This window comes from Dreissena polymorpha, chromosome 5 (assembly GCF_020536995.1).
Source record: "Dreissena polymorpha isolate Duluth1 chromosome 5, UMN_Dpol_1.0, whole genome shotgun sequence".
NCBI classification, from domain to species: domain Eukaryota; kingdom Metazoa; phylum Mollusca; class Bivalvia; order Myida; family Dreissenidae; genus Dreissena; species Dreissena polymorpha.
In genome coordinates, this window is record NC_068359.1 from 84,129,626 (window position 1) to 84,143,207 (window position 13,582).

The 13,582-nt window shown below is 34.6% G+C and overlaps 1 protein-coding gene across 5 annotated transcripts in view; it reads right to left on the bottom strand.

Annotated features, from left to right (window-relative positions):
- LOC127881234 (nuclear pore complex protein DDB_G0274915-like) overlaps nt 1–10,265 on the bottom strand; it is a 55,802-nt gene extending 45,537 nt beyond the window's left edge. For 3 of the 5 annotated variants that reach the window (XM_052428972.1, XM_052428970.1, XM_052428968.1), the window contains exons 1-4: nt 9,615–10,265; nt 4,907–5,104; nt 3,234–3,323; nt 2,693–2,755 (exon numbers count right to left, since the gene is read on the bottom strand). In XM_052428972.1, the coding sequence (XP_052284932.1) occupies nt 2,693–2,755; nt 3,234–3,323; nt 4,907–5,104; nt 9,615–10,216 (953 nt within the window). In that variant the 5' untranslated portion in view covers nt 10,217–10,265. The remainder of the gene's footprint in view (nt 1–2,692; nt 2,756–3,233; nt 3,324–4,906; nt 5,105–9,614) is intronic. The other 2 variants (XM_052428969.1, XM_052428971.1) reach the window with 1 other exon arrangement.
- Nucleotides 10,266–13,582: the final 3,317 nt, after the last annotated feature.

Genomic DNA, 13,582 nt, shown 5'->3' on the forward strand with positions numbered 1-13,582 from the left:
GCTTTGTCGTTGGCGTCTTACACACACTTTCAGAGTTACTACCGATTCCAAATTCGAAAAGGTTTCTCTGCGACATTTTCCGAATGCACAAGCACAATTACACTTTGCACAATTACACTTTATCCAATAACTTTGTTTGACCGTTTCGCGTGGCTATAAAATTAAGAATGAAATACAAAAATGTGGAAAAAAACATTTCCGCTGGCTATCACAAAAAAAAACATACGGGTGGTACCTAAACACAATAGCCTAAATAAATCGGTAAATTATAAAAGGAAATTATTTCTACTCGCGGATAAAGGTGCCTCCGTATTTAATCCCATAAAAAATTCCTACGCCCTTTAATTATTTCATGTGCCATCTTCACTGAAGACGTGCGACAAACACGCCGTTTTCTATGCCTTCTCAAACGGTCAATTATTACTCCTACATGTATTTTGTAATCAATTAGCTCATGCAAAAATTGTCACTTTGCCACAAGGTCAGTTATATCGGTTCTATAGTTATTTTTAGCAACTTTGACGCAAAGCGTGTAATTTGACGTTGTAGACAGTAAATATATGCCAGCATAACTTTCGCGCGTCTTTGAACTGAGCAATCATGAAGTAAAAGAGTGATGGGTGCATTCAGCTTTGGAAATACATTCTGACATACTCTGGAAATATCTCAAAATATGCTTTACGGGGTTCTGTGGATATGGATGTTATTATTTTATATTGAATATTATTAAAACTGACGGGGATGAGTCCATTCTGTTTTGGTGGGTTTATAGTTCTTCTTAAATGCTCTGAGCTTTTATGAGTACATGCGTACAGCTCAGAGGGTCAATAGCTGGGAGTTGGATTATTGCAACTAGGTGGGTTTAATACACGTCTTTTCCGCAAACAGCTGATAACAAATGCTATGATAAATAATGGAAAGTTAATACACGCATCATCGAACCAGCAGTGTTTTAATTGGTCAATACTAGATTTCTTAATTAACCAAACTCCGCCTACTGGGTGGACTTGTGCTTCGATGATTGGAAACGGGCGTTAACGATTAGCGTGTACTAAATGAGATACTCCGCCCCGAGCCAATTATCGCTCAGTCTTAACAACTTTTGATCTCGTTGACGCAAGTCGGTATATTCCCCCGGGTCAAATGTGACGCATGACGTAATTTTCTCAAGAGTCAAAAAGGGGTCTTCTGTAATTTTCAAGCGTCAAAACCCGGGAGCTCGGGTCAAAGGAAAGCCCTGTTTTGACTTAAGATTATTTGTAGAGAAATATTCACATTGGACTTGTGAAAATCAGCTGATGGGAAGAAAATCACACCACTGGGAATCCAATGGTATCAAAGCTATATGAATACTTGAAAAGCAAATAAACTGAAAGATGAGCCCTTATTTTTAATCCAAGATTAAATAAAATGGCGATTTCTAATCTTTTGAGCTATGTGCACAACCAAAGGCTTTCAATAAGAAACATGCACACTTGTTGAATTGATACTACCTGCCAAATAAACTTTGTTTCTGGATTGGTGAAAACCCCTTGATATACAGTACAATCATTAAATGTATGGCAATAATTAATAGGTAATAACTAAGTGTAAGGTAATTGTTTTTATGAAATGTACATGTAACTCTCCTCATTGATATCTAACACACCCATGAAGTTTCTTGTTGAAATCTTGTAGTGTACATGTATATGAGAAATAGCCTTGAAAAAGTACATCATACAAAAATGACAAAGGGTAATAACTCTTAGGTAAGAAAGTGCAGGGTTATGGTTCTTAAGCATGGCACTTCTCCTCATTAATATCAATGCATCCAAGAAGTTTCATGTTGAAATCTTGCATGATATCCGAGACATAGGCCTGACAAAATGCATCATACAAAAAAAACTAAGGGCAATAACTCTTATTAAAGAAAGTGTAAGGTTATGGTTCTTGTGCATGGCACTTCTTCTCATTCATACATACACCATTCAAGTTTCATGTCAGGCTTTTTCCGCTCCATTTTGGGAATACGCCACACTGGAATTTTGGGAATTTCGCGTCGTGAAAACACCGTATTTGGGGAAAAAAATATTCGCAAAATTGGCTCAATTGGGAAAAATTATTGCATGTAAATAGTGTTTCTTATATTTCAAAGAAGCCGTTAACTGGTAAATAACGACTATTTTGATAACTTATTATTAAAATTTTACAAAGTATTATGAACATGTGAGATAAGTGCAGGTTTTTTAATCTGAATATGGGGAAAAGGCCTGGCCTTTTTTTTGAGGTGAAAAAAATCGTGCGAAGCGCCGGATTTTGAGGAAAGTAAGGAAAGTCTTAAATAATCATTAACATATTTTACAGTGTTTAAAACAAATTCAAGGCAACAGATAATTTAATTATGCAAGACTTTCTATTTTCTACACCGGATCAGGTTAACTTATATTTTTTATGGTAAACAAAAAAAACAAAAAAATTTTTTTTTTTGGAATTGGGAATTTTTTTTTCAATTGGGAAAAAAACAACCAGATTTGCATTGGGAATGGGGACGAATTTCGGACCCGTGGCATAGGGCGGAAAAAGCCTGCATGTTGATATCTTACAAAGTTTCTGAGATATATTGTTAGCCCTAAACCAGACTGATGGACAAGCCTAATTCTATATCCAGTTGCCTTTAGCAAGGGATAAAAAGATTTCATATCAAAACACCCACCTTCTCTTTGCCTGTTGTGCGGGTATATCACTGTTCTCTTCATGAACATTCATCGATCTTTTCCTGTGAATATTGGCAAAAATAATGTAAGAAACAACTTTCCATTATTGATAAATCGGCATGCGGAACTTATCAAGACTGTTTGCTTAAAATTTGGTTAAACAATCACCATTTTTAAGTATATTATGATTAACTTTGTCACATTTTAAATATATTTCTTTACATTTTTTACTTTTTCATCAATGATGTCTACATATCCATTCATACAAGGAAACCATGGTCACAGACTTAATAATGAAATTCAAAACAAAACAGAATAAGAAGAACAAAAAGAGGTTCTTACTGAATGGATGATCGGGCAGTTTGCACATAAAAAGCAACTTTAATGAAGTAATATATTTTCTTGACCTTATAAAACTGTCAGCGATATTGAAAGCATCAATAAATTTATTGAAATAAAATATATTTACTACAAAAAAAGCATCTGCTCAGACTATGCAAACATTTATAAACACCAGAGTGGTGTAAAATGAGCCCAAACCTTCTTTCCTTCAGAGCCGTTACCACAGCATGAGTATCCGGGGTGGGTCTTTCGTCAGCAGCGAATGGTTCTGTCCGCAACTGGCATAAACTGCAAAAATTCAAAGCATTATGCATGTTTGAGCATCAGTGCTTTTTTGTAAACTTCAATAGAATAGTGGTGGCAGTGTTTGTTTACCTTTAAAAGAAAGGCGACAGGCTGCTTAAAATGGGAAACTTATGACATAATGCCTTCAGGATTTTTTTTTTACTTTTTTAATGTCTGGAGCAATTATATTTTAAATTTTAACTTCCGCAGATCATCAATGACATTTAATTCGTTTTTTAATTAATATTTAAATAGGTGTCTTTATTTACAACAGCAAAAGTACATATTAACCCCAAAAATGTTGTCCATAATTCCCATCCAAATCACGCCATTACTGCTGTCAGTGCTCCAGATAACATGCGTAAAGGCGTAAAAACGAATAAAATTTCTTAAATAACAATTTAGATTTAAAATCTTTGCGTAAAGTTACGCATTGAAAAAATAAAACACTTATTCGAAATTTTTCGAACGTGCGTAAAACTTCCAGTAGCAAATTAAATACGGTAAACATTTCATTCCGGTTCTGACTCGTCTAGGCGCTCAATTAAAACTACAACTTTAAGTCAATCACTCAAGCGTTTGCTGTGAAGAAGAGCCACACCTAAGAACGGTCGAAAGGCCAAAGGGTCTCGATTCTGTTCTCCTAGTATTGCAGGCAAGTCATTACTGTTTATTGTACCTTTTTAATTACACTGATCGTAATTTTTATTCACAAGTTATATACTGTATACCTATTCAAAATGTCATTAAAATTAAATGTTCAATATAGTTTTTGATATGACTTTAACGGCCACCAAAAGGCCATTATGACCTAAGCCGAAGTATCAGTGACTATTTTACATAAAAAATCAAAATGGCCGACCGAAGCGGTGTATCGAAGCGTAGAAGGCAAAAAAAAACATTTCCAAGACTATAAATCAAAATGTTGAATTGTTGATGTGTCAGAAACAATGAATTACAAATTATTTGGTAATATATTGTTAAGAATTAATTTTATAAATAGGGGGTTAAATAAGAAATAATTTTTAAAAAAGGGAGTAAATAAGAATTTGACCAAATTTTTATCTGGAGCTCTGACTGCTCTTGTTCTGAAGTTAAGTAGAAAGATCCTGTACAATATGTGGCGAATTCCAAAACTGTTTGCCGAATACAGCGCCCTCACACTACTTTGGGGGTAGGGGTCCGCAGCCCTTAGGAGGGGGAATTTTCGCGGCGTTACCCTTTTTGGGAGATTTTTTTGCTTACTCTCTCATTATTACATTTGTACATGATTGCACTATATTCATTGCATTTTTCATAATTTAGTATGTTTGCAAAGATTAAATTGAAATAGAGTTGAGATATAATAATCATGAGACACATCTTTCTATTAAAAAAAAAAACAAAAACAAACAATTTGGAATATGAGGTTAAATATGAGGTTAAATATGAATTGCATATAACAAAATTGATTTAAGGTGTTTATCTCTTTCATCTATTGTCTGCTAACGTTTGAAAACAAGTATTTTCATAAAATGTTAAATTCCAGATTCTATAGTAGCCAGGAGCAAAAGCAAAAAAAAACACATTGGGAATGTGTCTTTTACCTGGAGTTCAGAGGTTTTCCAGCCACAGGAGGCGCTATTTTCACTGTACTGCCTCTGTTGAGCATTGTAGAATTGCGTTCAGTCAGGGAGAGTCTGCGGGTCGGTGTGAGTTTCACATGGGGAAGAATACCAGTCACTTTTGAAGAGTCAAGTGTTGTCCCCCCTGCACTGATTCCATAACTATGGCGTCTTGGTTCTCTGAAAGCAACGATCAAAATCACTAAAGATGTTGGGTTGTGTTTTTTTTTAACCCTTTCCCCCATACAAAGCAAAGTGAAAATGGCTATATATGTGCAAACAGCATAAAACCAGAACAGCCTGCGAGTGACTTGTATTCCGTTCACAGGGCTTTTTTCCTTCTTTGGGACCCACCGAAAATCGGCCCTTCCCCCTTCGGATTTTTTTTCTCCCTCAGCAGGTAAATACCCCATACTTCATTTTTTCCCTAAATTTTTTTTCTTTTTTTTTAAACTTTAAATACATAAGTTAACCTGATCCAGTGTAGAAAATATAACATGTTGCATAATTAAATTATCTGTTGCCTTAAATTTGTTTTAAAAACAGCAAAATATGTTGAATTGATTATTTAAGACTTTCCTTATTTTCCCCAAAATCCAGCGTTTCGCATGATTTTCCCCCCCAAAATCCGGCATTTCGCGCGATTTTTTTCCCCTCAAAAAAGGCCGGGCCCTTTCCCCAAAATCAGAAAAAAAACCTGGTTCAGGTTTTATGCTGTTTGCAGCTCATCAGTATCTAACCAAGGGTTGAAAACCATGTCTTTAAAACTCGAAGTTGATGATGATCTATTAATTTATACAGGATTTGGATCAATTTATTATGACATTATTACATGCTTCCATGTTTTTTTGCCCGATATTAAAGCAACAAGACAGGTACCTGATTGGTTAAACACACTGTCTTATTTAACATCAGCGACAGGCATGGTGATTGCTGACAGTAAAATGCGTGATAATTGGACTTACTGTCAAATAATTTTTTAGTCAAAATTATGCTACACACTTGCAGTTTTCACAACAACATTATTTTGTGGTTGTCTGTTTACAGTGTTTTTTATGGCAATTTCGGGGCCAATATTTGGCCCCATTCCCCTAAAAAAAGAGTATATATTTTTCCCCAATTTTGTAGAAAAAATCCCCTCCAGAATTAAAAAAAAAATATTATTTTTTTTTTAGAAAGAACTTTCTAATGATAAATATATCTCAAATTTATATCATTAACAACTAACAAAGTATATAACTAAAATAAAAATGATTTTGAATTATTATAAAGAGTTATATTAAATTCGTTTTTCCCAAATCAGTGGACTTTTCACATGAATTGCATTGTTTTCCCAAAATGATCAGGAAAAGGTCTGATGAATCTATATTGTGTAAATATTTGTTGATAAAAAACATTCCAATTTGATCCATTTTATTGATAAAAAATGCTGAATTTTTCCAATGTATTGATTTAAAAAATCCCAATTAGACTCAAAATGGCTAGGAAAACTGAGACTCAGTGTGCATAAAGGCTGAACAGTCTGAAACTAATGTTGAAAAAATCATTGATATATATATATGAAAAAGGACAGAGACATTCAGCTGTGAATATTACATTCATACATACATGTGTATTCATATAATAAATATCATTACATATAAAAGAGTGAATTTTTTAATTTCTCCTTTTCCTAAAAAACAACGCGTTTTGCCCCTTTGGACGGGCCCCGCCGCCATTCCCCTATAGGTGAAAAAAAACACTGGTTTATGATATTTTCGGAAATAAAAAGATCATTCTTCGTCAAATTTTTGTAACAACGGTCAGTAGCACAATTCAGCATACATACATTCGGAAAATGTTAACGGAGCTTCTCGAGTTGTTACTCAGACTTAACTATTGGTTTAAAAAGTAGTCCGACTGTATAATATTTTGTTTCATTGCACATACATGTGTACAGCATTGTTCATCTCGTTCAAAATTGGGTGAGGTATTCTGCCCCATTACCAATGGAAACAACAAGAGATGTGTTTGTCAGAAACACAATTTGACCTTTGAACTTGAAGGATGACCTTGACCTTTCACCACTCAAAATTTGCAGCTCCATGAGATACACATGCATGCCAAATATCAAGTTGCTATCTTCAAAATTGCAAAAGTTATGAAGAAGGTTAAAGTTTTAGTTAAAGTTTTTGAATTTGTTTTTTTGACCTTTGACCTTGAAGGATGACCTTGACCTTTCACCGCTCAAAATGTAGAGCTCAATGAGATAGATACACATGCATGCCAAATATCAAGTTGCTACAGTTGTATCTTGAATATTGCAAAAAGTATGACCAAACTTAAAGTTTTGGGACACACACATACAATGACAGACAGGCCAAAAACAATATCCCCCGATCTTTCAATCCGGGTGCATAAAAAAGTATATGCTTTTTCCCAAATGGGACCTAAAACTGCACAATTGAAAGTTTTAAAAAAAATGTGTTAGATCTTAACATTTTGTTCACATCCAATCCAGTTATTAAGTTCAACCTTTACAAATCAAATACTGAAAACACTTTAATCCTCAATTTTGAAGCTTTTTTTACCATAACAGCAACAACACTCATTTTCCAATTTTTTGTAAAAACACAACAATATGTCGTAATCAAAAGGGACCTTGTCCCATTTCCAAAATGGTAATAAAACACACTAAGGTCAAACACGTGACACCAAGATTCCGGCGTACAAGTCAGGGTTTTTTTTAGAAAAAGGGGAAGACGCTGGACGCTGGGTAAAAGGGGAAAAATGAGCGCAAAAGAGACATATTTGGGGAAAAAATAAAAACTGTTCATTTCAATGTCTATAACTCACCTACAGACTTCAGGTTTTTTTTTTTTAAAAAGAGGCATGTCTCTGACCTTTTTGTTCTTAAACACATGAACAAGTATGATATTAAAGTCAAAGTCCTAAAATAAAGTTGCAGGGGTAGATCAAATAATGGGAAATGTTTTCAACTGGGGCCGGGGAACGATGTCAATATTGTGATTTCAATTTCATGATGAATGAGTTGACGATTTAAATCTGCTACAGTATTGGAAGGGAAAGGTGAGACAGCTGCCGATTGTCTACTTACACTTTCACAATAATCCGACAGTATTAATCGATGTTGATTACATGTACCTCCGAATCCTGCTGGGTTTCAACGGTTTTTGATGATTCATTCTTAAAAAATGCGACAACGCAATTAATATTTTCCGAGTCTGAACGTTTTATTTTGTTCGTGTATGAACGCCAATTGTGAGACTTTTTTCTGTTTTAACGTTTATATCTTGGCTTTCACATTACCCGGATGAAAATTCGACTGGTTTCCGGTAATTAATTGACGAAACACCCTTCTCGCGCAAGACCGGAATCCAGTAAAATAGTCACATGATTAATACGATTAGTTGCCCGGTTTCCATGACGTAATTTAAGAGCTATATATATAGAATCACTGGTATTCCCAGATTTGAGTGTTCGTCGGGAGAGAGAGAGAGAGAGAGAGCGAGATCGTTGTACATGGTACAAATTGGATAAGTGTCAACTTCCCAAAAGAAAAAAAAACATTTCTTTGAGGGTAAAATATTATATCTTGGTGAAAAATTATATTTTTGGAGGGGAAATGGTATTTTTAGGGGAAAAATTCTGGTAGGGGAAGACGCCGAATATCGGCGTCACTTTCTTAGTAAAAAAAAACCCTGACGTGACTCCAAGATTCCGGCGTACAAGTATAAATAAGCATTTTTCCAAATTCAGAACACTTGAAATTTTCCATTGCAAAAACCTCAACATTTTCATAAACAGTTGACATGCAGGGCGCTCAATCTATCAAATCTGCCGCCGAGTTTCGGCGGCAGTCCCCCACCTGAAAAGTATACTTTTTCCCCCTTTTGGGGTGGGGGAAAATTCCCCCTAAACATTTTTTTTTTAATAGAAAGATGTGTCTCATCTCATGATTATTATATCTCAATTCTATTTCAATTTAATCTTTTCAAACATACTAATTATGAAAAATGCAATGAATTTAGTGCAAACATGTACAAATGTAATAATGAGAGAGTAAGTAAAAAATCCCCCAAAAAGGGAAACGCTGCGAAAATTCCCCCTCCTAAGGGCTGCGGACCCCTTCCCCCAAAGTAGTGTGAGGGCGCTGACATGTTTGAAATTTGGATTAATATCATTATTTATCTACATGTAGCACATCGCATCAAGTTAGTTGTTTTAATTTGAGCAGTTAGGAGAAATGTATAATGTGTTTGTTTATAAATGCCAGAAAATAGTAAATGTTGCTTGTTTTACAACTTGCAATAATCCATATCCCAGCTATTGACCCTTCATGTCGCTAGGAGTAGCAACTGGTACATGTAACAAGATCAATGGTCGCCATGGTGTAATGGATATGGTGTCTGCCTAGTGACCGGTAAGACAAGGGTTCGATCCCATCTGTGAGAGCCTTCTTCAGATCTCTCCCAAAGATACCAAGTATTGGTTCTAGGCCCAGGAAACGGACTCGAAAGCATTTCAATAAGCCTAAGGCTTTTGATGCAATCGAGCTAAAATAAATAGGTTTAAACTAACAAGATCTTTCAAGGAAACTACTGACACCTGGAATCCAAGTAAAATGAGCAACATTACCTATTTTCTGGCATACAAATCTATTAAAAAAATTATCAGACACATAACTAACCTATATTTATTTTGTCCTGTTGGCTCCAATCCGAGTGCCCTCTTTATCTGAGGCATAAAGGGAGAAGAAAACAAAGGGCTGGATGCTCCAGAATGCCCATTTTGTGTGCCAAGTCCATTGACCACAGATGAATTTAACACAGATCTGTCAAGGCTCCCATTTTCTAAAATTCTTTGTCTTGTCGTTAAAGGTGATGACAAATGCATTGGCATGGAAGAGTTCAGTGGATTATTACCCGAAAATCGTGGCTTTGGTCGGGGTTTGGAATTTGGGCTGCTCCACATTTTTTCAGAGAATGACAGTAACCCAGCTTTAAAGTCTAAATAACGCTCATAGCTTTTCTGACTTTTCCTTTGATCTGACTTTCTTAGCGATTCTTCACTTGACGCTTTCGCGTTATTTTTGTGCTTCAAAATATTGCGATTTAAATGACGTCGCGAAAACTTGTCACTTTCACACTGTTCGGTTCTTGTGACCTTATCTGTACACACATAGATTATAATAAAACCGACACAAATTAGAATATAACCAGCGTTGTTATAAATAAAAGATAAAACTAAAGCACACAAAACAGAAAACGCGCAAAATAAATACACAATCATTAGTGAAACGTTACCCAACTTTCATTTTCGGGTTAGAGATTATTTCACGTCGGAAGGTACAAACGGCCCCAGATAAAAACGATTTCGACTTGAAAAGGACCCAACTTTGTTAGAACGAGCAGAGTAATAAAAAGCGGATAAAATGTACCATACTTAGTTGACTTATTTAAATAAATGGGACAAATCGTGCTTTAACTGTATCTTTAATTTAAATGTAGAAAATTCTATTCACTTTTCACAGAACGTCTCACCCTTTCTATTTCCTTACCAACGTTTTCAAGTTTCTGTCTTGAAATGTTCGAAGAGGCCACCAATCTGCTTAGCATAGTAGTCAAAGAAATTTCAAATAAACATAAATTGACTGTAATAAATATATTTCAGAAACGATGTAATCAGTTGACATATTAAAGTGATCTTTTCACGGTTTGGTAAATTGACAAAATTGAAAAAAGTTGTTTCAGATTCGCAAATTTTCGTTTTAGTACTTATGATATTTGTGATGGAACAGTATTACTGAACATTAACCATAGTCCTATATAGCCATTAGATGCATCTTTTGACGATTTGAAAACGTAAAAATTATAACGCGTTGCAACGCGAAACGATTGAATAATTTGGAGAGTTCTGTTGTTATCGTTTAAATTTACGAAACTACGAAGATTGCTTATATAAGGTATAAAATACTAGACGCGTATATACCTGACGGAATAGCCGAGAGGGCTAGTGCGATTTTACTTCAGACTATTTCCAGGACTCCGGGGGTCACTGGTTCGAGCCGGCTACTTTTTTCCTTTTTTAATTTTATTCTTGATTTTTTACTGGAGCTTTTCAGATCCAATGTTTATATTTATCAATATAAAGCATTTAATGACAAACTTCAAAATAGGCAAAATCTGTGAAAAGGCCCCTTTAAGCATTTCCTCGAAAAACTAAAAAAGGATTGTAAAATACAATTTTATTGATGGAATAATTTTTAAAGATTTACTGTATATTGCAAATATTTAATCACTGTTTATTGAACATGTTCGGACTTTTGTATTAAATGTACGATTTGGCATTTGCATCAGATCATGTGTACACACACTGTTTTAATTTAGTTATAAAAAGAACGTAATTTACTAAAAGATTTTTTGTAGGACATAACTTTTGACATGTATTGTCTTTTTTATTATAATATTCATTCTATTTCAATAAACTTACCCGACCCGCATGTATACTAGGCTTTCTTCAGATCTTCAATGAAAGCTGCATAAAAGAAATGTGTGTATACTAAATCTGCTTTGACAGTATGACATATCGTTTTACGAATATGAATACCAGATCAGTGAAAGTTTCATTACCCAAAGTATCTTTAAAATACCCGGATAAGCTTACAGCGAGTATAGCTTAAGAATATGTTCAGCACGTTCAATAAGTGAATTTCAAAATCTTTAGTTGTCTTATCACGCATTTTAATTTCCTGCACAGCGAAAAAAAAAACAATATTGATAGTAAAACACGATAACTGATAATAATATAATTGTGAAGTCACACTATAAAACAATAAGAATTGCAATATATTAAATTTCATATCTAAATGCATTTCTTTATCCTTTTGTATTCGTATGAAGTGATACATATTATTAGTCACTGAATAGATGCTTAGATACACTGAATTAGTTTATGTGTATAGTACGTGGCTGCGGGAAGGAGATATTCACTCCATTATTGATCCAAAACGGACAATATTAATTTTGCAAAATTCTTATTTTAATTTCTGATATTTAGTAACATATTGCCAAAAAGGAATAGTGCCGAAAGATTCTTGCCCTTAACTTAATAGGACATGGGAAAAATTATTAAATTACCGTTTTTAAATGAATAATTATCAGTTAAATTTAAAAAGAAGCTGTTATAATTGGAAACGATATAATAATTGTGAGTGTGTCAATATTTCTCGTCTGTTAATTGCAGTTAGAGAGTAGTGAACTTACATATTAATAACTAAGTATCTAGCCTATCGTGAGTGATTGTGGAGTAAGCTTATAAATACAGACGACACGGTGGGTCAACTTCTTTCTGTATTTGATATCGTGTTCTGGCTATTCTTCATCTAATGGTTTATTTTCTGTAAATATATAAGCTGAGCCATCGGATGGTGTTCTTTAAAAACCGAAGGGCGAAAACGCCTGTGAAAAAGATTCTTTAATTTCCCAAAAAGTGGTGTAAAATGTGCATTTTATTAACCGTGTTATGTTTAGCGTAAATTTCATGTAAACTCAAAGTATTACTCGTTATTTTTAACAAAGAAATAGAAGGACAAAATACGGTACTGGCCCGACCGTTCGTAATCGGGAGATTTCCGGTATTCGGAGTGTCCGGTATTGGCAGAGTTTACTATAGGGCGTAGATACTGCGAGGTCCCGTGGAAGTGTGGTTTGTTTTATAGACACTCGTTGGAAAACACTTAAAACTAACAGCTATACTGGTCTTTAAGGTGTATTATTTCTTTTTCGTGTTATGTTGTTTGAAAAACATGTTCTCGACATATTATTAATAAAACACGAATATAGTAAATACAGAGATTCGATATGAGTGTTGAGCCATGGAGGATAAAAACCCGTGCAAGTTTAAAAAAAAACATTATCCAGACATGATTTTTGTGTCGCTTTAGACTTCTCATATTAATTAACTTTTTACTTTTAAGTATGATGACATTAAGTTTGATATTTTTCAATGACACTTGACAAATATTTTCTTTCTTGTTTGTGCAAATGTCTCGGTATCGTCTTTATGTTTCACCCACTATTCTACTGGTCGACTTCGTGGAGCTTTCAGCTGTCATTGAGAATTTTGCAGGATCTGCCTAGGTTGGATAAACCATTAAGGTACATTGAAAAAGGCTTTCAGAAGTTAACGAGACATAACCGACGGGTTTTAGAATATTCCGAACGGTTTCCGATTTTCCCGACAACCCATCTAACTCTCTTGGTTTAAATTTGAAAACACAAATTTACGCCGAACTTTGTTCAGTTCCGATCAAACACCGAAGGTTTAAGGTTTAAACATGGTTAAACAGCAGACTCTTAATGGTCTCAGAGTGTCGCGAAGAGACAACGAAGTATTAGGTTTTATTCAAATATGCTATCATAAACGTTTTTTCTGAAGTCTAGAGAAAGGCATATTTTAAAGGTGATATTTGGTATAGGATACTGCCGTATTTGCAGTTTGGTTAAAATTGTAACGAGGTCTTTGATTATTGTGTATTTCAAATAAATTATAATGAAAAAAGTAAGCATATTAATCCATGTTTACAGCTGGCGACAAATGCGCTTCTCTGCACCTCCCCTTTCCCCCCACAGATCCCGCAAGCCTCGTGACTGGTTT